The following is a 24,514-nucleotide window of genomic DNA, read 5'->3' as shown; positions in this document are numbered from 1 at the left end:
TCTCTAAAATTGTATATAATCATTAGATTAGTTGTTATTACTATTATTGTTGTGCTTGCTACTATTATTAATATAGAAACAAAAAATTATTAAATTACAAAATTATTACAATTTGTAATACATTTGACTCTTTTACAACAAATGCTTGACAGCTGCAACTGCTTAATGCTAACTTTAACATTGAAAATGCCATAGACATGCTAATGTGTTAGCATTGGTCCTGTTTTTAAGTTATAAAATACATCAACTGTTTCAGAAGACCATAACAGGTTGGTTTAACGTAAAAAATGTAAATAATACTCACAGCCATATGCTCTTTAGGGTTTTAGCGGGGGAAAGTGAAAGAAAAAAATTAATCAATGAAGCAATGATTGAAGCACTGCTTCGATCTGCGAATCACTGCTTTGATTGGTTGAAGGTTCAAAGCAAAGCCGCGCTGCAGAAAAGTTGATTAGACCCGCTGCAGGGTCTGTAATCAATGTAGAGAAATTCTAATTTTCCTGACAAACACCCCCAAAAACAACAGCCACTCTGAAGGACCGATAAGGGAATCGTTAAGTAAAAAGGTTATTGATGTCGGTGGATTGAACCATTTCTTAACGATACCCAAAGGAACTGGTTCTCGATACCCATCCCTAAATACGACTGAGGTTGTAATTACAATTGAAATGGTCTTTAAACATGCCCATTTGTAAACTATCAAACTGTATTTTTCCTTCTAACCTTCTTTAACATGTCCCACGTGGTCATCTGTCTTCAATGAAGCTTCCCTGTTGGAAAATGTGATTCACCTTCCTGTGTGTTTTGTTTCTTTGTTTTCATCAGAATTGACCACTATCAGCAGAGACTGCAGGCGCTGTTCTTCAAGAAGAAGTTTGCAGAGCGTCTAGCTGAAATTAAGCCCAAAGTCGAAGGTAAAGACAAAAACCAGAAGCCACTATGGGGTGCTGAAATGCTGCCCTTAAAGTGACTTTGTCTTCTCTGAATGTGACTTCTGCAGCTCTGCACTTTAGACGTGCTTTCACACTCCTCCACCATACATCCATACGTGGTACCAGAGACATTTTGGGTGGACATCTTTCTAGGCAGTAGCACAACTGTAAACAGTGGAAAACTGCAAATCAAAAAATGTCAGTAAATTCAGCACTAACCGGTGCTTTTCACATAGTGCATCTGAGGAAGGAGGTTCCAACTGCATGTTAACAATTTTTCTGTTTTCTATAACCAACTTCTTAAAGAGCTACGTTACCACAGAGGCTATTATGAAAAACTGGCTTATATTGCAAGCAACGATTCTTATTGACTTTCTTTAAAGCCGGGGGGGAAATGTCTTCCAGCAAAGATTTGTGTTGGCATGCGTGTGTCATGACTGAGCTACCACAGAGTGTTTGAGCCAGAACTGTCAAAAGAGTTACTTCTTTGCAGACCTTTGATGAACATGTTACGTATTTGCAGCAGCAATGTTTTATTTGCAGTCAGTGCTAACAGAGACAAGTTCTTTGTACGTTGAGGCACTTTAGTCTGATTCCTCATCCTCTGTGCTTTAAGATGGAAAACCGTAAATCTCCTAACATGCTGCCAAGAATGGAAAGAAAAGTTGGAGCAGGAGGAATAATCCGTCGAGATTCACTATAGATTCAAGACTTCTCAGTCTTTGTTGTCAGAGCCAAATGGTTCCCAAGTGCTTCATTCATCAATTTCCCCAATAAACGTCTCATCTCCTTATGTTATTGATGATACTTTGTCATGTACAGTAGATGAGACTTCATTTTCCTGGATCACCCAGCGTGTTCAATAGACCCAGTTGAGATGAAGCAATGGCACACTGTGCCGCCAGACCTCTGAGACGGAGGAGCCAGAAAAATGGTTCCCATGTTGTAGCACTTCAGAGGGAAGGGTAACAACAAAAGAAATATATGGATTTTGTTAATGATTTTCACATTCATGCTGCGGTTTCCTCTGCAGACGGGGGGGAACCACCTGTACTCGGCCTACAAGTCTTTTCTCAGGAGGGCAGAAAAGGGCTGTGTGGGGTTGTGTTTGGAATAGATTCCTGTTATTTTATGGATAAATGAAAGGTTGTGATGGGTTTCCCCACTGTGTTGCCCAGTTATTGTGGGACATATTGATCAATCATCTTTAACAAAGTGAAGGAAAGGATGAGAACTTTTACAGGGTAAGTACAGAAACATAATGGAAGGGGAAAACATGACCCAGGTCTTTATGTAACACAAAAAGCACTCCACAGAGTAGACGAGTATTTATATCATTTATGGCATGTTCTGTTTCTTCCACTTTCTGCAGCCATCCTCAGTGCGTCCAAAGAGGTGGTGCGGAGCAAGCGGCTGACTCAGATCCTGGAGGTGGTGTTGGCCTTTGGCAACTTCATGAATAAGGGCCAGAGAGGAAACGCCTACGGGTTCAAGGTCTCCAGCCTAAACAAGATCGCCGACACCAAGTCCAGCATAGACAGGTGACTGACTTGTGATGATCTATGATTATTTGACATGTGCCAACTTCATTTCCAATCAGCACATGCACTAAAGGTTTCAGGACTCTGTTGGAGGACAGGCAGAAACCCCTGCCAAAGTCTCACGGAGCCTCTGGATTTCAGTGCACGTGTCCATTGACACGTTCACACTGACTCATCCCTATATGTTTGTGGTCTGACTTGTGTTTTAACAGGAACATAACAATGCTGCACTACCTGATCATGATCTTTGAGAAGAACTACACGGACACTCTGAACATCCAAGAGGACCTCAGCAGTGTCCCTGAGGCCGCCAAAGTCAAGTGAGTGTTCTCGTAGAGTATTTGACATAGAAACCAATCCAAGCAAAAGGCTTCCACAAATCCACACAGTGTGTGGCTTAGAGATTTGTAATTATGCCACAATGTGCCTTGTGTTTTCATTACCTTTGCCAACGAAGCTGGGGGAGGTCATGTTCTCACCCCTGTTTATTTGTCTGTTTGGGAACAGCCTGGAGCCCATAATTTTTCATATATCGTCATGAAATTTTTATTGATGATTCATGTCTTGATAGGCAAGAACTGATTCAGTTTAAGGTCAAAGGGCAAAGTCAGTCAAAATCTTGGAAAATTGGAAAAATCCCTTTCTTTAACATTACACAAATTTTCAGAAATTCCTAAGTCTGTCAAAAAAGCTTGAATTTTTTCATATTTGAGAGGATTGATGTCCTTTAGCAACTGACAAAGGTTGATCCAGATGTGACCCAGATTAGAGATTTTGTGGCCATTTGAATTTAATATTGAAAAGCCCATTTGGTGGACATTTTGCATTATATCTCAATAAAAAGTGCTTCTATCACTCTCATTTTTCTGAGGTTTGCTCTAGTTTATTTATTTATTTAAATGCACATAATTGTATATGCACAACATTAACCACAACACCTCCCACTGCACAATGACGTGCCACCGTCCACAAAACATTAACCCTGAGGTAAGAAGGACTTGAAATCTGATTTGGGCAGACAGGCAAAAAAAAAAAAAAAAATATATATATATATATAGATATAGATATAGATAGATTTCTTGTGGTTTATTGCTGTTCAGACTTTCACAAATCAGTTGGAATTCAAAGTGATATGGTAAAAATCAGATTTCAGCTGATAAATAGTCTTAATGAAACCTGATTGATCAAATTCTGTCTCATCTGAGATGGACTTATTTCAAACATCAGTTTTGAATTTGGTTAATCAGAAATTTTGTAAAAGTGCACAAGAAAGTGACTGTTGCAGAATCATTCTGGGCGTTACAGCTGCCGCGAGATGCAGAATAACTAATTTAATGTAATGAAGTGCTTTCCTCTGACAAACACTCAATAAGTCAGTTAGACATTAAATTTGCAACTGGTCAGAAGCTGAATCCAGCAACTTTGATGGTCATGTTGCAGGAAGCTGTAAAACCTAACAAGATGATGTTTGTTTCCTTCCCTCTCACTAGTTTGTCAGAGCTGGAAAAAGAGGTGTACAGTATTAAAAGTGGACTGAAGGCTCTGGAGGCGGTGAGTGGTTTTATTTATTTATTTTCCATATAAACAGGAAGGGGATGGATGTAAGAGTGAGCCAATTATATGAGGGCAAAGATGCTGCTGATGTAAAAACTAAATTATTAACTTATTCAAGTACATAAAACAAGCTTTCAGTGAGTGGTTTCCATCTGGGTTTTTTCTTCTCTGTAGGAGCTGCAGTACCAGCAGAGCAGGACGAGAGAACGCGGTGATAAGTTTGTGGCTGTGATTGGAGACTTCATCACTGTGGCTGGATTCAGCTTCTCTGAACTGGAGGACCAGCTGAGTGATGCCAAGGACAAGGTATGTGTCGTATCAATCTGTCCTTGTGTGTGTTTGTACTGGAAATGTTCATCTGGGTGGCTGCCATACTTCCTCTGCTGCTGGTCTGTCAAACCTTCATGTTAGCGAGACGAAAGACAGTGAAGGGAAAACTTGAACCATCCCGGGGAAACCCGGCTTACCTTCAGTTCAGTCCTTATGTTTCATGTCCATCTCTTTCTCAGGGTTTCAAACCCACACTTTCTTCTTTGTACAACAGTGATTAATGAAATAAGAACTGAATTGTGCTGGCTCCTGTGTTGATGGTCTGATTTCATTTAAGAAGCACTAATCCATAGTTTGATTAGATGCCTAAGAAATTACTGTTTCCCCTGTTTTTTGTTCCATTAGTCCTGAAAAACACTTTATATGGGACATCAGGGGAAAAGAATAGGAGGGTCAAGGCACCGCTACAGCTGTAAAACAAAAGAACTCATGTCCACGGGCTCAGACGCTGAGTGTAGAGATGTGAAAGTGGGGAGTCGATGTCCGTCTGTGGTGTTTGACACTTCCTTCAGGTCCACTGCTCTATAAACGTGGAGGGGCAGATGAGGCAAGCTACAGGGGCTCGTAAAACTCCATGGCAACAAGCGTGTGCTTCTATGAGAAACGTAGACCAGACGCTTCCCCAAACGTTACAGGGGATCAGAGTCGTCAGAGATCCCTTCAGCTATCAGGACACGGGTTTACAGAAAGGATTTTTCTCTTTTGCATCGTGATTGATTTGTTGCGTCCTTTGACACACACATGCACACGTGCTCACGCGTGTGCGTACGCGCGCACATACACACACAGACTGAGATGATGCAGATTTCAGTGTTTAGCCAAAGACACTGTTGTCGAGGAAACGGCTGCTTCCACTCTGTGTTCCACTGCCACCTGTGTCAGTGGAAGGACATAAATTAACAAATGAAATGAAATTCAGTGGAATATATGTAACTAAAAATCCAGCACCAGCCACAAATGTGGATGTGGATAATAAAATAACTTTATTACAGTGAATGGAACATTAAAAATTATACCTTCTTTAAATGTCTCATCAATCTGCCACCATCAGTCAGTCGTTTTTATTTGTAACAGCCGTCTTCCTCATTGATTTTGGCCATTCGCTGCAAATTGTACAGACTTCATGTTGCTGCCAAATAATTTCAGGAGTGAGTGAGTGAGTGAGTGAGTGAGTGAGTGAGTGAGTGAGTGAGTGAGTGAGTGAGTGAGTGAGTGAGTGAGTGAGTGAGTGAGTGAGTGAGTGAGTGAGTGAGTGAGTGAGTGAGTGTGTGTGTGTGTGTTTTAAGCTGTTGTATGTTTTACATATGTTGTCCTGTAATTATCTTCAGCACAGTATAAAACCCAGTATGAACTTAAAAGGCAGATATTTGGATTATTATTATAGTAGTTTTGCCAGACAGTCTACCCCCCCCACCCCGCACACACATACACACAGACATTTTTGTTTTTTGTTTTTTTACAAAACTGTCTGAAATTTGTCTGTTTTCAGGAATGTACCGTATTAGATTGTGTCAACAAAGTTGGCTGGTTTGTTGACTGTCAATTTGCCCCAAATCAAGTAGTCTTGTCCAGTGATGGGCACAGCTAACCAAAAAGTTAGCTTCGATAACCACTAATTAGCTAACTGAAAAGTTAACTTTTGTAATGCTAAACCGATAAACCACTAAAAAATTTAGTGGAAGCTACAACTAACCGATAACTTTCAGCATTGTCTCCGGTACACTCAACTACTGATGGGCCGCTTTTGAGTTTAAAGACCGTCAATGAGTCTGATTAGAATCAAAGATGATCATAAACCCAACACAAGCAACGGGCCAGCACTTCAGTCTTTGTGCACCCTGCCCACTGCTGTAAGGAAGCGTCATTTCCATTCACAGGATACAATGGTTCAGCCGTGAGGCCGAAGTCCTCAAAAGGACAGCAGGCTTGACTTATGGTTTTGATATATAAGTCTGTCATTTGTACAAAGTGGAAAATACAACACGTTTTGCTTTTAAAATAATCCATTGATTCTGAAGTTTTGAACATTAACACACACAGATGTCAAACTGCATTATGGGTAAACTGAGCCTCAAGTTCAGTTCAATTTATTCACTTTATATAGCACCAAATCACAACAGAGGCGCTTCACACAAAAAATTCAGAAAACAAAATAAAATGAATTAAAAGATTAAAAAGCATAATAACAATCAAAAAAAAAATCAAATCAAAATAACTTTATTTATCTGTTAGGAACTTCCTTTGCAGACGGAGCGCCAGCACGAGCAGAAACACACATTTCATGCATAATAAAATTTCATAAAATCAACACTTCATAAATATAATTACAAAAGCCAATAAAAGCCAAGCACAGCCTGCTCAAAGAACTAGACACATTAGCTACTGTTCATCAGGCGGATCGAGGTGGGCAGAAAACTGGAGGTGGCCCTCTTAGTCCTGAAAGGCAGGGACCTGAACCTATGACCTGATGGTAAAAAGGTGTAGTGCTGGTGCAGAGTGTGAGTGGGGTCTGTGGAGATCTGTGTGGCTTTCCTCACAACTCTGTGGTTATAGATGGAGATAAGTGAGTCCTGCTGCTGTCCAGTGATTTTGCTACTGATCTTGATGACTTTATTGAGAGTGTTACGATGGGTAAGACTGAGTGAACCAAACCAGGCTGTAATATTGAATGTGAGGATGGATTCTATGAAGCATTTATAAAAAACTGCAAGAATTGAGTGGTGAACCTGTAATTTGCGAAGTTTACGGAGGAAAAAAAAGGCGCTGTTGACATTTTGAGAAGATTTGTTCTGTATTGAGTTGAAATGTGAGTTTGTTATCAATTATTGTACCTAAATATTTGTATGAGTGGACCTTTTCTATTGCTTCATTGTTAACTGTAAGTGTGGCAGTGGTGGAGTGTCCATGATGGAAAAGGACAACCATTTCCTTGGTCTTAGATACATTTAATTCCAGACAATTATCTCTGCACCACAGTGAAAAAATATCCAGTTCAGCCTGTAAAAGTCCATCTGTGTTAGTGGAGTCCATGATGATAATAATAATAGTAACATAATATGCCAGTATGTAATATGTCATCCAGTAGATGGGTCAAAATGCATAGAACACTGCCATAGATGGCAGTGTTCTATGCATTTTGACCCATCTACTGGATGACAGTGTGAATGACGCCTGGTTATATCACATGGTTGTTGCTGCCTGGCTAAATCACAACTTAACAAACAGAATTTTCGTAACGTATTAGCCAGAGGTGTGATATGTACACGGCATTGTGGGAGATATGTGACCTTAGCACCTATAATGCCTGACATCTCGTAATTATTGACTTTATGGAGTTTGCAGGGTTACATTGCTTTTTGTTTTTACACCACGTAGCATGTAGGGAAGGCTTCTCCATGATTGGTTGTGATGTTGTTGTGTTGTTATAGTGCTTCGCAACACATCTCGTGTTTCAGAGAGACACATACCAATGTCAATGAGTTTTTGTGCAGCTAAAGAGTTGGATTTTGGAAGGAAAAGGGTAAAAACCAAGAGATCCTACTGGGAGAAATGATATAATCGTGCTGAACAGTGGTTTTATTTGAAGAAATGTATGAATGACTTTGTAACTCACGAGTGGATGAAAGACCTCAATGCACCAACTCCTCTTACAGAGCCAGGCATTTCAAACTGTCAAATTTTGGACTCTAAATAAATAAATACATTGTAAGAAACAATAAAAAGTTGTTAATGGAGCAGTTTGACAATGGGGACTTGTTAGCATTGGGCTAGTTGGTAATGGTGCTACTTGGTAGTGGGACTAGTTGGTTTGAGACTACTTGGTGATGGGGCTAGTTAACACTGGGGCTAGCTGACTGAAGTGCTTGGTACATGAGTATGCCCTTTTTGTTAAGTTATTTCTGCAGAATGGAATACAGTTATATTTTAATGGAGAGCTAATTAATGTTTACACTGTTAAGAAACAAACTAGCATGTTGCCTGTGGGGATCCATGGGCTCCAGATTGGGTCATGTTTATACAACAGGTAGCTGACATTTTTGTGGTAAAGGTGGTAATAAATTAAGAAAAGCTTATATAATGAGTTGGAGTTAATTTCTATCAAGTTATAGAGATGAGTTTAAGGAAGATAATTTTAGATTTATTTTTTTATTTTTATTTTTTTATTTTTTGGTATTTTTTGTATTTGAACTGACATAACCAAATTAAAATGTGTGAGATACCAAGTGTTGCAACACTTTTGGAGGGTACTGTATACTGTAATTATTATTGTGTGTTTTCTCTCAGCTGTTTGTTTGTTTGTTTGTAGCACACAGCTGGTAAACTCATGTGGTGGCACAGTGTGGAGTGTGTTCGGGGTTTAGACTGAGTCATGACCTCAGGTCTGTTTGTAAGCACAGATCAATTTACGGTCGGTCACAGACTGTGTTTGAATAGGACGTTCTCGCACATAATTGGCAGCATTTAAGTTGTTCTTAAGTTTGTAAACAATCGTATTTTCAAAATGTAATAAATTTAAATCTAAGTGCTGACATTGTCTCCATTTAATGTCTGCAGTCAACAAAATGTGAAAACAAGGTGGCATTTATTACTGCGGAACAAGATGATTATCCTCTCGCAGAGTGTGTGAGAGTCCAGACGAGACGTGTGGCTTCATATTTTCCGCCTCATTGTGTGTGTTTACTCCCCTAGCAGAGCGCTGCGGGAGCAGATTTGACCAGACTTATAGTTAAACGACAGAGCAATGTTGGCGGTGATTGCCGGCATGGTTTAGCGTTCTTAGAAAACATCATGCAACAACACATAGATGACATCCAAGAGTCGCTGTGTCATGAGAAATTTAATGTTTCACATCACAGGTTTGAGATTTAAAATTTGTCCCAGTGATGTGGCTTCACGGTTATTTACCAGTTAAAGTGTCTTCAAATATTTTGACAGTTAATGTTTTTGATATTTTCATTTTGCCAATGTTGGTTCCAGTTGGACTTTATGAAGCATTTTAATGCACAAATATTACATCAAACTGATAAATGTGTGGGTTTTTTTTTCTCTCCACACAGTTTGCCAAATCTCTGAAGCACTTTGGAGAGGACGAGGCCCGAATGCAACCCGACGAGTTCTTTGGGATCTTTGACACCTTTCTGCAGTCGTTCGGTGAAGCACAACAAGACCTGGAGAACATGCAGAGACGCAAAGAGGAGGAGGAGAGGAGGGCGCGGATGGAGGCCATGGTGAGACGCGTACATACAGAAACAGGATCAGGACTTTATTCAGTCAACTTCAATCAACTTTTTTCTTATATAGCGCCAAATCACAACAAACAGTTGCCCCAAGGCGCTCCATATTGTAAGGCAAGGCCATACAATAATTATGAAAAACCCCAACGGTCAAAACAACCCCCTATGAGCAAGCACTTGGCAACAGTGGGAAGGAAAAACTCCCTTTTAACAGGAAGAAACCTCCAGCAGAACCAGGCTCAGGGAGGGGCAGTCTTCTGCTGAGACTGGTTGGGGCTGAGGGAAAAAAACAGGAAAAAGACATGCCGTGAAGGGGGGCAGAGATCGATCACTAATGATTAAATACAGAGTGATGCATACGGAGCAAAAAGAGAAAGAAACAGTGCATCATGGGAACCCCCCCACAATCTAATTCTAAAGCAGCATAACCAAGGGATGGTCCAGGGTCACCCGATCCAGCCCTAACTATAAGCCTTAGCGAAAAGGAAAGTTTTAAGCCTAATCTTAAAAGTAGAGAGGGTATCTGTCTCCCTGATCTGAATTGGGAGCTGGTTCCACAGGAGAGGAGCCTGAAAGCTGAAGGCTCTGCCTCCCATTCTACTCTTACAAACCCTAGGAACTACAAGTAAGCCCGCAGTCTGAGAGCGAAGCGCTCTAATGGGGTAATATGGTACTACGAGGTCCCTAAGATAAGATGGGACCTGATTATTCAAAACTTTATAAGTAAGAAGAAGAATTTTAAATTCTATTCTAGAATTAACAGGAAGCCAATGAAGAGAGGCCAACACGGGTGAGATATGCTCTCTCCTGCTAGTCCCCGTCAGTTTAGTTTTTCAGCATCACTCTGAGACAAGACCTTTCTGATTTTAGAGATATTGCGTAAATGCAAAAAGGCAGTCCTACATATTTGTTTAATATGCGCTTTGAATGACATATCCTGATCAAAAATGACTCCAAGATTTCTCACAGTATTACTAGAGATCAGGGAAATGCCATCCAGAGTAACGATCTGGTTAGACACCATGCTTCTAAGATTTGTGGGGCCAAGTACAATAACTTCAGTTTTATCTGAGTTTAAAAGCAGGAAATTAGAGGTCATCCATGTCTTTATGTCTGTAAGACAATCCTGTAGTTTAGCTAATTGGTGTGTATCCTCTGGCTTCATGGATAGATAAAGCTGGGTATCATCTGCGTAACAATGAAAATTTAAGCAATACCGTCTAATAATACTGCCTAAGGGAAGCATGTATAAAGTGAATAAATTGGTCCTAGCACAGAACCTTGTGGAACTCCATAATTAACTTTAGTCTGTGAAGAAGATTCCCCATTTACATGAACAAACTGTAATCTATTAGACAAATATGATTCAAACCACCGCAGCGCAGTGCCTTTAATACCTATGACATGCTCTAATCTCTGTAATAAAATTTTATGGTCAACAGTATCAAAAGCAGCACTGAGGTCCAACAGAACAAGCACAGAGATAAGTCCACTGTCCGAAGCCATAAGAAGATCATTTGTAACCTTCACTAATGCTGTTTCTGTACTATGATGAATTCTAAAACCTGACCTGAAACTCTTCAAATAGACCATTCCTCTGCAGGTGATCAGTTAACTGTTTTACAACTACCCTCTCAAGAATCTTTGAGAGAAAAGGAAGGTTGGAAATTGGCCTATAATTAGCTAAGATAGCTGGGTCAAGTGATGGCTTTTTAAGTAATGGTTTAATTACTGCCACCTTAAAGGCCTGTGGTACATAACCAACTAACAAAGATAGATTGATCATATTTAAGATTGAAGCATTAAATAATGGTAGGACTTCCTTGAGCAGCCTGGCAAGAATGGGGTCCAATAAACATGCCGATGGTTTGGACGAAGCAACCAATGAAAATAACTCAGACAGAACAACCGGAGAGAGAGTCTAACCAAATACCGGCATCACTGAAAGCAGCCAAAGATAACGATACATCTTTGGGATGGTTATGAGTAAGTTTTTCTCTAATAGTCAAAATTTTGTTAGCAAAGAAAGTCATGAAGTCATTACTAGTTAAAGTTAATGGAATACTCAGCTCAATAGAGCTCTGACTCTTTGTCAGCCTAGCTACAGTGCTGAAAAGAAACCTGAGGTTATTCTTATTTTCTTCAATTAGTGATGAGTAGAAAGATGTCCTAGCTTTACGGAGGGCTTTTTTATAGAGCAACAAACTCTTTTTCCAGGCTAAGTGAAGATCTTCTAAGTTAGTGAGACGCCATTTCCTCTCCAACTTACGGGTTATCTGCTTTAAGCTACGAGTTTGTGAGTTATACCACGGAGTCAGACACTTCTGATTTAAAGCTCTCTTCTTCAGAGGAGCTACAGCATCCAAAGTTGTCTTCAAAGAGGATGTAAAACTATTGACGAGATACTCTAACTCCCTTACAGAGTTTAGGTAGCTACTCTGCTCTGTGTTGGTATATGACATTAGAGAACATAACGAAGGAATCATATCCTTAAACCTAGTTACAGCGCTTTCTGAAAGACTTCTAGTGTAATGAAACTTATTCCCCACTGCAGGGTAGTCCATCAGGGTAAATGTAAATGTTATTAAAAAATGATCAGACAGAAGGGAGTTTTCAGGGAATACTGTTAAATCTTCTATTTCCATACCATAAGTCAGAACAAGATCTAAGATATGATTAAAGTGGTGGGTGGACTCATTTACTTTTTGAGCAAAGCCAATAGAGTCTAATAATAGATTAAATGCAGTGTTGAGGCTGTCATTCTCAGCATCTGTGTGGATATTAAAATCGCCCACTATAATTATCTTATCTGAGCTAAGCACTAAGTCAGACAAAAGGTCTGAAAATTCACAGAGAAACTCACAGTAACGACAAGGTGGACGATGGATAATAACAAATAAAACTGGTTTTTGGGACTTCCAATTTGGATGGACAAGACTAAGAGACAAGCTTTCAAATGAAGTAAAGCTCTGTCTAGGTTTTTGATTAATTAATAAGCTGGAATGGAAGATTGCTGCTAATCCTCCGCCACGGCCCGTACTACGAGCATTCTGACAGTTAGTGTGACTCGGGGGTGTTGACTCATTTAAACTAACATATTCATCCTGCTGTAACCAGGTTTCTGTTAGGCAGAATAAATCAATACGTTGATCAATTATTATATCATTTACCAACAGGGACTTAGAAGAGAGAGACCTAATGTTTAATAGACCACATTTAACTGTTTTAGTCTGTGGTGCAATTGAAGGTGCTATATTATTTTTTCTTTTTGAATTTTTTTGCTTAAATAGATTTTTGCTGGTTATTGGTGGTCTGGGAGCAGGCACCGTCTCTACGGGGATGGGGTAATGAGGGGATGGCAGGGGGAGAGAAGCTGCAGAGAGGTGTATAAGACCACAGCTCTGCCTCCTGGTCCCAATGCTGGACAGTCACAGTTTGGAGGATCCAAGAAAATTGGCCAGATTTCTAGAAATGAGAACTGCTCCATCTAAAGTGGGATGGATGCCGTCTCTCCTAACAAGACCAGGTTTTCCCCAGAAGCTTTGCCAATTATCAATGAAGCCCACCTCATTTTTTGGACACCACTCAGACAGCCAGCAATTCAAGGAGAACATGCGGCTAAACATGTCACTCCCGGTCCGATTGGGGAGGGGCCCAGAGAAAACAACAGAGTCCGACATTGTTTTTGCAAAGTTACACACCGATTTAATGTTAATTTTAGTGACCTCCGATTGGCGTAACCGAGTGTCATTACTGCCGACGTGAATTACAATCTTACCAAATTTACGCTTAGCCTTAGCCAGCAATTTCAAATGTCCTTCGATGTCGCCTGCTCTGGCCCCCGGAAGACAATTGACAATGGTTGCTGGTGTCGCTAACTTCACATTTCTCAAAACAGAGTCGCCAATAACCAGAGTTTGATCCTCGGCGAGTGTATCGTCGAGTGGGGAAAAACGGTTAGAGATGTGAACGGGTTGGCGGTGTACACGGGGCTTCTGTTTAGGGCTACGCTTCCTCCTCACAGTCACCCAGTCAGCCTGCTTTCCCGACTGCCCGGGATCTGCCAGAGGGGAACTAACGGCGGCTAAGCTACCTTGGTCCGCACCGACTACAGGGGCCAGGCTAGCTGTAGAATTTTCCACGGTGCGGAGCCGAGTCTCCAATTCGCCCAGCCTGGCCTCCAAAGCTACGAATAAGCTGCACTTATTACAAGTACCGTTACTGCTAAAGGAGGCCGAGGAATAACTAAACATTTCACACCCAGAGCAGAAAAGTGCGGGAGAGACAGGAGAAGCCGCCATGCTAAATCGGCTAAGAGCTAGTAGCTACGCTAAGCTAGCGGATTCCTAAAAACACACAAAGTGAATAATGTGTAAATAATTTAAAGGTGATTCAGCAGAAGGAGTGCCCCAATCAAGACACCAAACAGGCCATGAAGCAGCACAGGCAACGCACGACAACAGCGAACGCACGACAACGGTGCTAAAAGAGAAAAATAAAAAATAAAAAAAATAAATAAATAAAAAACGAAAGCGTTAGCAAGCTAGTTAGCTTGCCAACGCTGATGAAAGTTAGCAGATAAAAGTGCTCCGTCGCGATGTTTCGACCGTTAGAGGTCTTCCTTAGGCGTTGGAGCACAGTAAAAAAGTAAAAAAAAAAAAAAAAAAAGTAAAAAAGTCTTGAAAAAGACTGTTAATTCAAGTCCAAAGCAGCAGGTAGCAATGTGACTCTGTGGCCACATATTCCTCATATGTGGCCACAGAGTCAGCTGAAAGACACTGGTGACAATTTAGAGTGATCCCAGGTTTCTTTTTTTTGTTTGTTTGTTTCTTTGAGAGATGCTGGATTGGTTGTCACAGCAGGTTTATTCAGTGAAAACCGGGTTAGATGATGGACGTAAACAGTGTTGTTCTAGCAGCGCTGCCCAACCACTGGTTGCTCCGTTCTTGTGGGATAAGAGGAGAATTCCAAATGGATAGAAGATTCCGTGATCGTCGAGAGTAACCTGATTTAGTTTTAGAGGGGTACCCTTTAGTTGAGACGAAGAGTACCCGTGTTACGAGGGTTGACTGACAAGTTCTGTCTCCAGTGTGGTTATTTTAATAACAAACAAGATTTGGAAGGGAAACCGATATAAGAATAATCCTTTACTTTTTGACTGTTGCTACACCAAACTGTTTCTGATGTAACACGTGTGCAGTAGTCCTTTAAAAAAAAATGGCACCGTACATGGATATGTGATTGAAACCATGCACAGTGGTTGAATTCCTCCCAGTGGAGGGTTGTGTACATGTGTGCATGTCAGTACAGTCAGGAGGGAGGTGAGGAGTTTGAAGGGCAAAAATTCAAAGTTGTCCCTTCAGCACAAAAAGTCGTGAAGACCAGTTTTTGCTGCATCGCAGAATTTTTGGAACAATGCAACACTGTCAATTCTAACTGATATGTGCAGACTTTTCTAAAGCTGCACACAGGCTTGAAGCAGGTTTGTAGAGATAAAGATTCCATTCATTCATAAATTCATTCATTCAATTCTTCAGCATGACTGTTTGTCCACACACGACTCAGCGAACACAGGATGCATCATTGTACCAGCTCAAATTTTATGAGATCTTAGCCATGCCTGCTCTACAGTCCTGATCTCACACCGTCCGATTTTTTTCCTTTTTCCCCAAGTTGAATAAACACCTGAAGGGGCACCATGACACTAATTATGCAGAGGTGCAAGCAGCTGTGCACACGGCTGTGCTCTGCTGGTGGCGAGAGAAGACACCTCATTTCTTCACCAACAGGATGCAAAACTTTGTCTGGCTCAGCTGTGACATGGTGTGCAACCAATCAAATACTATAATCAAATTAAAGGGTGTCAAAATTGAACCCCTTGTCTGTGTCATGACACCTGGATAATAGAATAAGTGTGGGACTGTCTGTTGGGGTGAATACGGTGGGGACCTTGTGTGCTCTGTGGCCGCTATGGTAACTATGAGGGTCCAGCAGGAACCCTGAATACGAGACAGCTAATGGGGTATTCAAACCCCGATCGTCTGGACTTTTCCAGCCATTGAACCAGGCTAAGGATCTGTCAAGGACCACGTTTGTTGGCATTTAACAATGTCCCCATGTTAAACAAAACCACTCCTAGACATCTCTAGACTGACCCTGGATGTCTGCCACCACCATCAATTTATTCAATTGCAGTTCAATTTATTCAATTTATATCGTGCCAAATCACAAAAACATCACCTCAAGGCGCCTCACAAAACAGCTCAAAAACAATATAAAATAATTTTTAAAAAGTAAAATAAAAGTAAAACATCACAAAACAATTTAAAAGTTGACAATAAAACACAAAGAAAAAAAAACTGAACAGATTTCAAAAAGGATGCAAGGTAAAAAGATGTGTCCTTAGTCTTTTCTTAAAAGTCTCCACAGAATCTGAAAGTCTCACTGAGGCCGGGAGAGCATTCCACAAAACAGGAGCATGGTACGAAAAGGCTCTCTGTCCCGCAGACCTTTTCCTCACCCCTGGGACACAGAGCAGTCCTGCATCCCGTGAACGCAAAGCCTGGGCCGGTACATAAGGTTTAACTATCAGCCAAATAGGCCAGTGCCAGTCCATGAACATCTCTATAGGCCAATAGCAAAACCTTAAAATCCGACCTCGCAGAGACAGGGAGCCAGTGAAGGGATGCCAAAATGGAGGTAATGTGATGACACCTTCTGCTTTGTGTGAAGAGTCTGGCAGCAGCATTTTGAACCAGTTGAAAACCCCTAGTCCTGGACTGCGGCAAACCAGAAAATAAAGCATTGCAATAATCACCATCCATCTGGGAATTAAACAAAAGACTGTGTTCCTCAGCACTGAGGGACCGTCATGACTAACAGACACCTTAAGCCCAGGTTACACATAGACGGTTTTGTCGGTGGGTATTACGTAGACTGAAGTTCGCAGTAGTTCCGGCTGTTTTCGCGGTGGAATTGGGCGGAGCATTTCGCCGGCGTTTTGAGGGCGTACTAGCCTCAAATACGTGGATAAAACGCCGCTAAATCCGCCGAATAAAGTGGCGTTTTGACACCGTAGCATCCGGCACACGTCAGGCAACGGGAGTTAATACCCAGTTCTATCCTTTACAATCTCAGGTTAAGACACGCGTGAGAATGGCGGTGTTCTGCTGTCGCCGATAATGCCCTGTGTATCGCTGGCAAATCCTGCGTTACTCCAGGAACTTTTGCATATAGGCACCGCCCCCAGAGTATAATAGGCTGAAGCAGCTGTCACTGCAGGGGGAGGGAGCTCATCTCTCAGCTTTTATTCTCCTTCCTTTTCCCCTCCTCAACGTGTTGCTCCGTCTCCACCACAGGGCTCTCCTCTGCTTCTGAACCAGACCTCTTGGTAAGTCCTTGCCGCTGCCAATTTTCTTTTAGGAGGCATACTGGAGCTTCTCTGCAAAAATATCTGGAGCTGGCCGCGAGTGAGAGGCCTGCATGCAGCGCGCTAGCGTTTTTATATTGACTGCCGTCTATCGGCCGTTTGGAACGCCGTTAACCGGGAGGTGGCGTTTAGAACGTCGTACTGTCCTCTAGCGCTGCCGTTTTGTCTGCCTCTGTCGCTGGTTAAAATGCCTTTGAGGACACCGATGTGGGCTCTATCGCCGTTTTACACGCCATTGGTTAGGGATACAATGCCGGCCACCAATTACGGCGGTGTAAACTGCGGCACTACAGGAAGCGGCAGGATGAAACGGCGATTAAAAAGTATCAAACACTGTTGTTCGCGTTGTCTCCGTCATCACGTGAATGCTCTGGGAGCGCTCCCAGAATTATTCGACATGTTGAATAATTTTTTCGATGATTCCCGGTAAAGCCGGAACTAAGCCACACCCCCTAGTGCCAGCATTGACAACGGCGTTTGATCCTTAAGATGGCCAAAAACTCTTGCGGGACGCTTCCGGGAGCTCTTACTGTCTGTGTGTAAACGGGGCTTTAATGAACTAATGAGCTTGTGGCTGAGCAGGAAGAGAAGGAAAATGTTTAGGTCAGGTGGGCCTTTAGGGGCTGGTTTGAGATCCACTAATCTAGAGGAATGTAATGCTTTGATTCCTCTGTCACCAGGCTGAGGTTCAAAAGCCCGTAGGTAGTAAGTTTTACTCAACACAACAACAACAACAACAACACTGTGGGCCTGAAAACTCAGATTTTGGAGTGTTGGTGTTTCCCTTTGAGCAGTTGAAGGGATTTTGTTGTAAAACTGAAATGTGCAACACGCAGATCAGCAGATCCTGGATCAGCCAGTTGATCTTGGATATTTTAAGCATTCAAAAAACTAGGGCCTGGGTGTGAAGTCCATCAGACTCACAATGTCCTATATGTTGTCCTTTGCCTTTGTTAATCCTTCAGTCTTTACTGAAGGAACTCTTACCTCTTTACAACTGTTACATATGTAACACATTAGCTCCATTAAACTGTGTCCGTGTTTCCAGTTTGGTGACTTTACGTTCATTTTTGAGGTCCTATTGTGACAGTCAGGTTGTTGGTTTCATCTGAGTGTCTTTGACAGCAGTGATGTTTGTCCATGCTGAGCACTCATTTTTCCTTTTTTGTCCCATTTCCAGCTGAAGGACCAGCGGGATCGAGAACGCAGGACCAAGAAGAGCAGTGCCTCCGAGGAGGTCGGGGGGGAGTTCGATGACCTGGTGTCTGCGTTACGCTCTGGCGAGGTCTTTGACAAGGATCTGAATAAGTTGAAACGAAACCGCAAGCGCTCCGTTAACCAGCTAGTGGAGGGTGGCGGCCGCGAGCGAGCGGTCACCAAAGTTAATTACTAGGAGCGGAAAAGGAAGAAGACAAACTGAATCCTGTTGTGGTGTAGCTCTCGTAACACCTGTATCACAATGTTTAGCCAAGACCCCCGAACTGTGATCGGGCGGTCAGCGATTTAGAGAAGAGGTGCGTGACGGCGGGACTGGAGCATGTCCTGATGTGTGTCGACAGCCACGCCGCCTGAAGGATTCAACACTCCTCTGAATGCTCTCGTCATGCTCAAACCAACTGGATGTTGTGATGATGTTGTGGTCTCCTGGACAGACAGACAGACGGCCTGCTGGGAAACCCCCCACCCCCCCACCCTTGGCTGTGCCCTCTTAACACTGTGCTGCAGATTATTTATCCCTTCCTGTTCTGCTCCTCTTCCTGGTAAAACATTCATCCTCCATAGTTCTTTGGTGCTCAGCTCACCCGTACCTCCACCGTTGAGGTCACTGTGTGCTCCCCAGATTAAAAAAAAAAAAGACTGGAGTATTCCTGATGTGGTTACCTCACTTCACCTCCGTGGATGAACCCTAACAGAATGGAAGGATGAATCCATCAGTGATGGATGGTTCTCCGTCACCTCCAGGAGAACGCTGACATGGCTCCGGCTCTCTGGCAGGTCCTTCAAGGACAAACATGGAAAGCTACAGCTGTCTGTGATGCATCCGGGAGTTATTGATTCCAAACTGCAGGGTAGCGTTTTGTTTTTTCTCCCAGTTGGCTAACGGCGTTCCCAGTGAGGACATCCTTGCATATCCCAATCTGGAGCTTCAGGGGATAGAGCTGTTCTGAAGGAACAGTTTTCGAGCTTGATCCAGCTCACGGACACTGTGCCACAAGCGCCACATTCGGTTTGAAGAGCGAAGGACGATTTTGGCGTTAGCCAGTGCCAAACGCACAGAGGAAACATGTCAACATATGGATACAAAACATTACTGCAATTAGGTATTTCTCTATATTTATATTTAGATGCAGACCAGCTAATTGCAATGATGTAGAGGATTTTTTATGCCATTTTTGGTACATGCAATGTAATATTTGCTCGTGTTGCAAGTTAATGTTGCTGTTGAAGTGAATTTCTATACATTTTGCGCTTTATGTAAATGAGATAACAGCTTTTTTTTTCACACCGATGTCACATTTGCACTCCACGTTTGCTGACAAACTACTCATGTAGGTTCTAAGGTGTTCTCTGGGGAAAACAAAAAGTCTTCTACTCATCTACAGTTAAATGTAAAATGATGATGTGACGTCATTGGGGAGTTTCTGGGTTTGTATCTTTACGGGCCGATGTGTTTTTGGTTTGCAGAACGCCGTCTGCTCAGCTGTCAGTCTCTGGTTGGTGTTTGAATGTTCTGATATGAGGCCACATGGAATCAGTGACATTAAAGCCAGAAGGTTCACTTGTGGTGCGTTGTTGGTGTCTCCATGTGCTTAATTTAAGCATGGATTGTATTTATGTGGTGCTAATGTATTTGATTAATTATCTCTTAAAGTCTGTCAAACGGTGCAGAGCCGACAGTTCACGCAGAAGATTCCACTCATCTCCACTAAGCTCATGTTTGACATTTGGCCTCGTATGTTAGTTTGTGGTTAATTTTCATTTACACTCTGTCAGTGAAGTAACAGAGTCGAGACACAGAACTTATTCTCATTACAAATGTTCAGTCTGACACAAAGAATTTGTGCATATGGTTGTAACACTTTAGTACGAGCACACGAACGCACGCACACACACTCCTCTGTTTACACACACGTTTGTCTTAATACCACCAACCATGTTTAAAGAGGGCGTGTTATCAACTACCAAGGGGTCACAGGATAAACATCTTGAGAACATCTTGGGTCCTGGTGTCTCCCATCTTACTCTGTGGTTGTGAGACTTGGACGCTAACCAGTAATCTAAGGCGGCGACTGCATGTCTTTAGTACTAGGCCTCTTCGGAGGATCCTTGAGTACCGATGGAATGACTTCGTGTGGAACGAGCGGTTACGTAGGGAGGCTAAGATGAAGAATATCACTCGCATTTTGAGAGAGAATGTGGTTCAACATTTTGGACACCCACGCTTCACCTGGCTGCAGCAGATAGATGGTTATTTTCGAGAGGTGGGGATGGACCAGTTTTCTGTCTGGGTGGTTGCCATCCAGGACCCAAAGTGGTCCTGTAGTGTGGTGGACGTGGACTGCTGCCAGAGTCGACTATACATGGATGTTAATGTTGACCGTTTCTGTGCTTGTTGCTTTAAATGGGAATGAGCTGTAGATGGAGCAAGTGGATGTGTCCCAGCAGGAGTCCGGGTTCTTTGTGACATATGTCACAGAAGTATAGAATGGGCTTTTTCAGGCCTCAGTCTGTCTTACAGCAGGTTTATTTCTGTCTGCACAAACATTAAAGATGTTTAACATATGAGAGCAGCACGGTGCCTTAGTAGTGTCGCACTGTTGCCTCACAGCAACAAGGTCATGGATTCAATTTCCACCTGCAGCCTTTCTGTGTGGAGTTTGCATGTTTCCTCTGGGTGCTCCGGTTTCCTTCCACATTTAAAGACATGCAGGTTAGGTGGATTGGAAACTTTATAATTGCTCAGGTCTCCCTTGCAAAAGAGATCTTGATCTCAATGAGACTAAAGGTTCAAATAAAAAAATGTCACTGCAAAAAAGAGCAGAAAATCAGATTTTGCACCCAATGAGTTTGTAGAGATGTTAATAACAGCTTAAAGTGTTTTTGTGTTTAATGTGGGGAGCTTGGATGAGCCCCCCACCCACACACACACCAGTCCCTGATTTGGTTTGTAGTGGAGAGAACATGAACAAAACTGGGTGATGAGCTGATTGACAGTTTTATTTCATAAATGGCTTCAGTGAGTATGTGTGGGATTCAAACATCAGGACAGAAAAGCACCGTACGTGACAGTGTTTCTCGCTGCTGATCTCCCAGTATGTGGACCTCAGGTTGACCTTTCAGCGCCGTCCTCCTGTCTCGGTCTGTGTTTTGTTCTGAAACTCTGTGTGCGTGCGTTCGTGCGTGCGTGCGTGAGATGAAGCTGACAGCTGGGATCATACTGCTCTATTAGTCCCTTTACACATTCTGTTGTAAAACCACTGGGTAGCTCTAGGTGGCGCCGTGCTCGGCCTCTGTCTGTAAAGACTGAAAGTCTCAGTTGTCTTTGACCTCTTACAGGGACGGTGTCTTCATCATCATCCCAGACGCTTTCAGCCCTGTAATGCAGGGATTTTTTTTTTCTTCTTTACTTGGATATTGTTCACGTTCCACATGTGCTGGTTTCAAACAAAATGCAGTGCTGGGGCTGAACCACGCGGGGGCGCTGTTATACTCGGAAGCAGTGTCTTTTTACATGAGCACATGATTCTTTATTCAGACACCTCATCCTTCTACAGACAACTTTTTCTTATGTTCAGTAAAAGAAAAAGCAGAGATCATGTGTGAAGTTTAAAGAAGAGATCAGAGGATGTTGGCACAATAAAAATATACCAAATAAAATCCAATATTCAGACACTTTAATCATCAGAATATGACTTAAATCCTAAGAAGAGATCGACGTATGATTGCATATTGTCTCCTTTGAATCCTCACATCTGCAGTTTGATGTTGGTGTGTTCGCTTCATGCAGAGCTTTAACTCATAGTGCAGAATATTTACTGCAGCGTTGTCAGTATTACTACACATTTGTGTTGTTTCTTTGTTTGGCCATTGACTGGCTGATTTTTGATGTAAAGACAGTAATCAGAGGAATGAAATGAGTAGCTTGTTAAATGCACTTTTATTATGGGACATTTCCATTAACTAGGCACCATTTTTGAAAATTTAAATCTCTCAAACTTGAGACTGGTGCAAAGAAAAGAACGGCAATAAAAACGTTTGGCTTCACAAAGAAAATTGCACAATTCTGGACACTCGAGCCAGGTTACTGAAAAAAGATCTGACGCAGATCTAAAGAAAGAAATTGAAACTTTTATCAAAAATGAAATTTCTGTTTGAGTCACATTCTTGGGTGTGTATGAACAGGAAACTGGTTTCTTTCAAACTTTCATGGTGCACATGGTGAAAACATGGTGCACAGAGTGTCACACGTTGACTTTAACATCTGTTAGAAACACGTGTCACGTGACTGTTTGTGGCACCTGAGAAAAGTTGCACCCAGTTTTTCAAGATTGTGTAATTGTGAGGAGTCAGAATTTTATGGTTGGAAATAAATAAGTATCCTCCACCAAGAGATGTACAGTTAGAAAAAGAAAACATTTTCAACACCAATCTTGATGTTTGAGATGAGGTTTAAAAAGATGAAAGCATTGAGGAATGTTCCATTTTCTTGTAAATTGTACCTCTATTTATTTGCCTTATTTAGTTTGCTATATTTTGTATGTACACATAACATTACAATAAGATGTTATATTAGAAATCTCAGTATGAATAAATAAACTGTGGTCCTGTATGATGGATGGTTTTTGGTCTTGTATAAGAATTTTTTTTTTTTTTTTTACATTTCTCTAATTTTCTGTTTGTTTTGTATCTTTTTTCCACCCAGTGTCTTTTGTAGGGAAACAATAAACTTTTGTCCCTAAAATGACTGGTTTGTGTTTTTCCACACTTTATATCACAGATCAAAAATACAATAGCAACTTGGTGAACAAATGATTTAAGAACACATGATGTAGATGTTAGGAGTAGAACTTTGAGGGGAAAAATTAATTTCTTCAATTTTGGAATAAGACTGTTACATAACAAAATATGGAAAAAGTGAAGCGGCGAAATTTGTGCCAAAGCTGCTGACGGAGCAAAAGCTCCACAGTGTTGAATTCTCACAGGACATGCTGGACTCCGAAAAATGATGTCCACCTCTTCCACCATTTGGAAGATTCAGACAGCTTTCGTTGGCTTTTCAGTCGTGTGACTATCCAAGAAATTGTGGAAGAGGTGGGCATGTCACATGTCCTGTGAGACTTCAACACGGAGGCGCTTTTGCTGCGCCATCAGCTTCGTGCGCAAGCCATCGGCATGAATTTTGCTGTAACTCTTTTCATGGTAAAATCTTCTGTCACTGTGGAATGTGCCGAAAAAGTGCTGATGTCCACCTCTTCCGCAATTTCTTGGATAGTCACACGACGGTCCCACATCACCACAGCATTCACTTTGGAAATTATCTGCTCATTTCAGCATGTTGATGGGCAACCGGAGCGTGGCTCACTCTCCACCATTGTGCGGCCATCTTTAAACCGGTTGTACCGCTCCTTAATCTGTGTGATGCCCAGAGGATCGTCACCGAAAACCGTCTTAATAATCCGAATGGTTTCCACCTGGCTGTTACCAAGTTTCTGGCAAAATTTGATGCAGTCGTGCTGCTCCAGTTGTTCCACCATTTCCTTGCAAAGAAAAAATGACAAGAGACTACACACGTCCTCGCACAAAGGCTGCATACAAGCAAATGACGCAATCGACAGGTGTGAAAAACTCACACATGCGCACAAAGGTTCAAGATTTGCTCATGCAAGCACACGTGATTCAAATCCATCAGGTTTTTGCAAAAATAAAAAGGTCAAATACTTTTCTAACAGACCTCGTATATTGCATACCAGGTATCATGGATCAGTCTGGATATGTCAAAATACTTGAAGAGGTCATGTTGCCTTATGCTGAAGAGGACATGCCCTTGAAATGGGTGTTTCAACAAGACAATGACCCCAAGCACACTAGTAAACCAGCAAAATCTTGGTTCCAAACCAACAAAATTAATGCCTCGCAGATGTGAAGAAATCATGAAAAACTGTGGTTATACAACTAAATACTAGTTTAGTGATTCACAGGACTGCTAAAAAGCAGTTTGAACATAATACACTCAACAAAAATATAAACGCAACACTTTTGGTTTTGCTCCCATTGTGTATGAGATGAACTCAAAGATCTAAAACTTTTTCCACATACACAATATCACCATTTCCCTCAAATATTGTTCACAAACCAGTCTAAATCTGTGATACTGAACACTTCTCCTTTGCTGAGATAATCCATCCCACCTCACAGGTGTGCCATATCAAGATGCTGATTAGACACCATGATTAGTGCACAGGTGTGCCTTAGACTGCCCACAATAAAAGGCCA

At 41.9% G+C, this 24,514-nt stretch overlaps 1 protein-coding gene across 3 annotated transcripts in view; it reads left to right on the top strand.

The window, feature by feature from the left end:
• The window catches only part of daam2 (dishevelled associated activator of morphogenesis 2), a 290,269-nt gene extending 267,284 nt beyond the window's left edge, over positions 1-22,985 (top strand). For 2 of the 3 annotated variants that reach the window (XM_034160095.1, XM_034160092.1), the window contains 7 exons: positions 826-914; positions 2,305-2,473; positions 2,686-2,793; positions 3,964-4,024; positions 4,202-4,333; positions 9,415-9,585; positions 18,201-22,985. In XM_034160095.1, the coding sequence (XP_034015986.1) occupies positions 826-914; positions 2,305-2,473; positions 2,686-2,793; positions 3,964-4,024; positions 4,202-4,333; positions 9,415-9,585; positions 18,201-18,413 (943 nt within the window). In that variant the 3' untranslated portion in view covers positions 18,414-22,985. The remainder of the gene's footprint in view (positions 1-825; positions 915-2,304; positions 2,474-2,685; positions 2,794-3,963; positions 4,025-4,201; positions 4,334-9,414; positions 9,586-18,200) is intronic. The other variant, XM_034160093.1, reaches the window with a different exon arrangement.
• The last annotated feature ends 1,529 nt before the right edge of the window (positions 22,986-24,514 follow it).

Source organism: Thalassophryne amazonica, chromosome 19, assembly GCF_902500255.1.
Source record: "Thalassophryne amazonica chromosome 19, fThaAma1.1, whole genome shotgun sequence".
Lineage (NCBI taxonomy): Eukaryota > Metazoa > Chordata > Actinopteri > Batrachoidiformes > Batrachoididae > Thalassophryne > Thalassophryne amazonica.
This window is presented reverse-complemented; position numbering and strand designations above follow the sequence as displayed.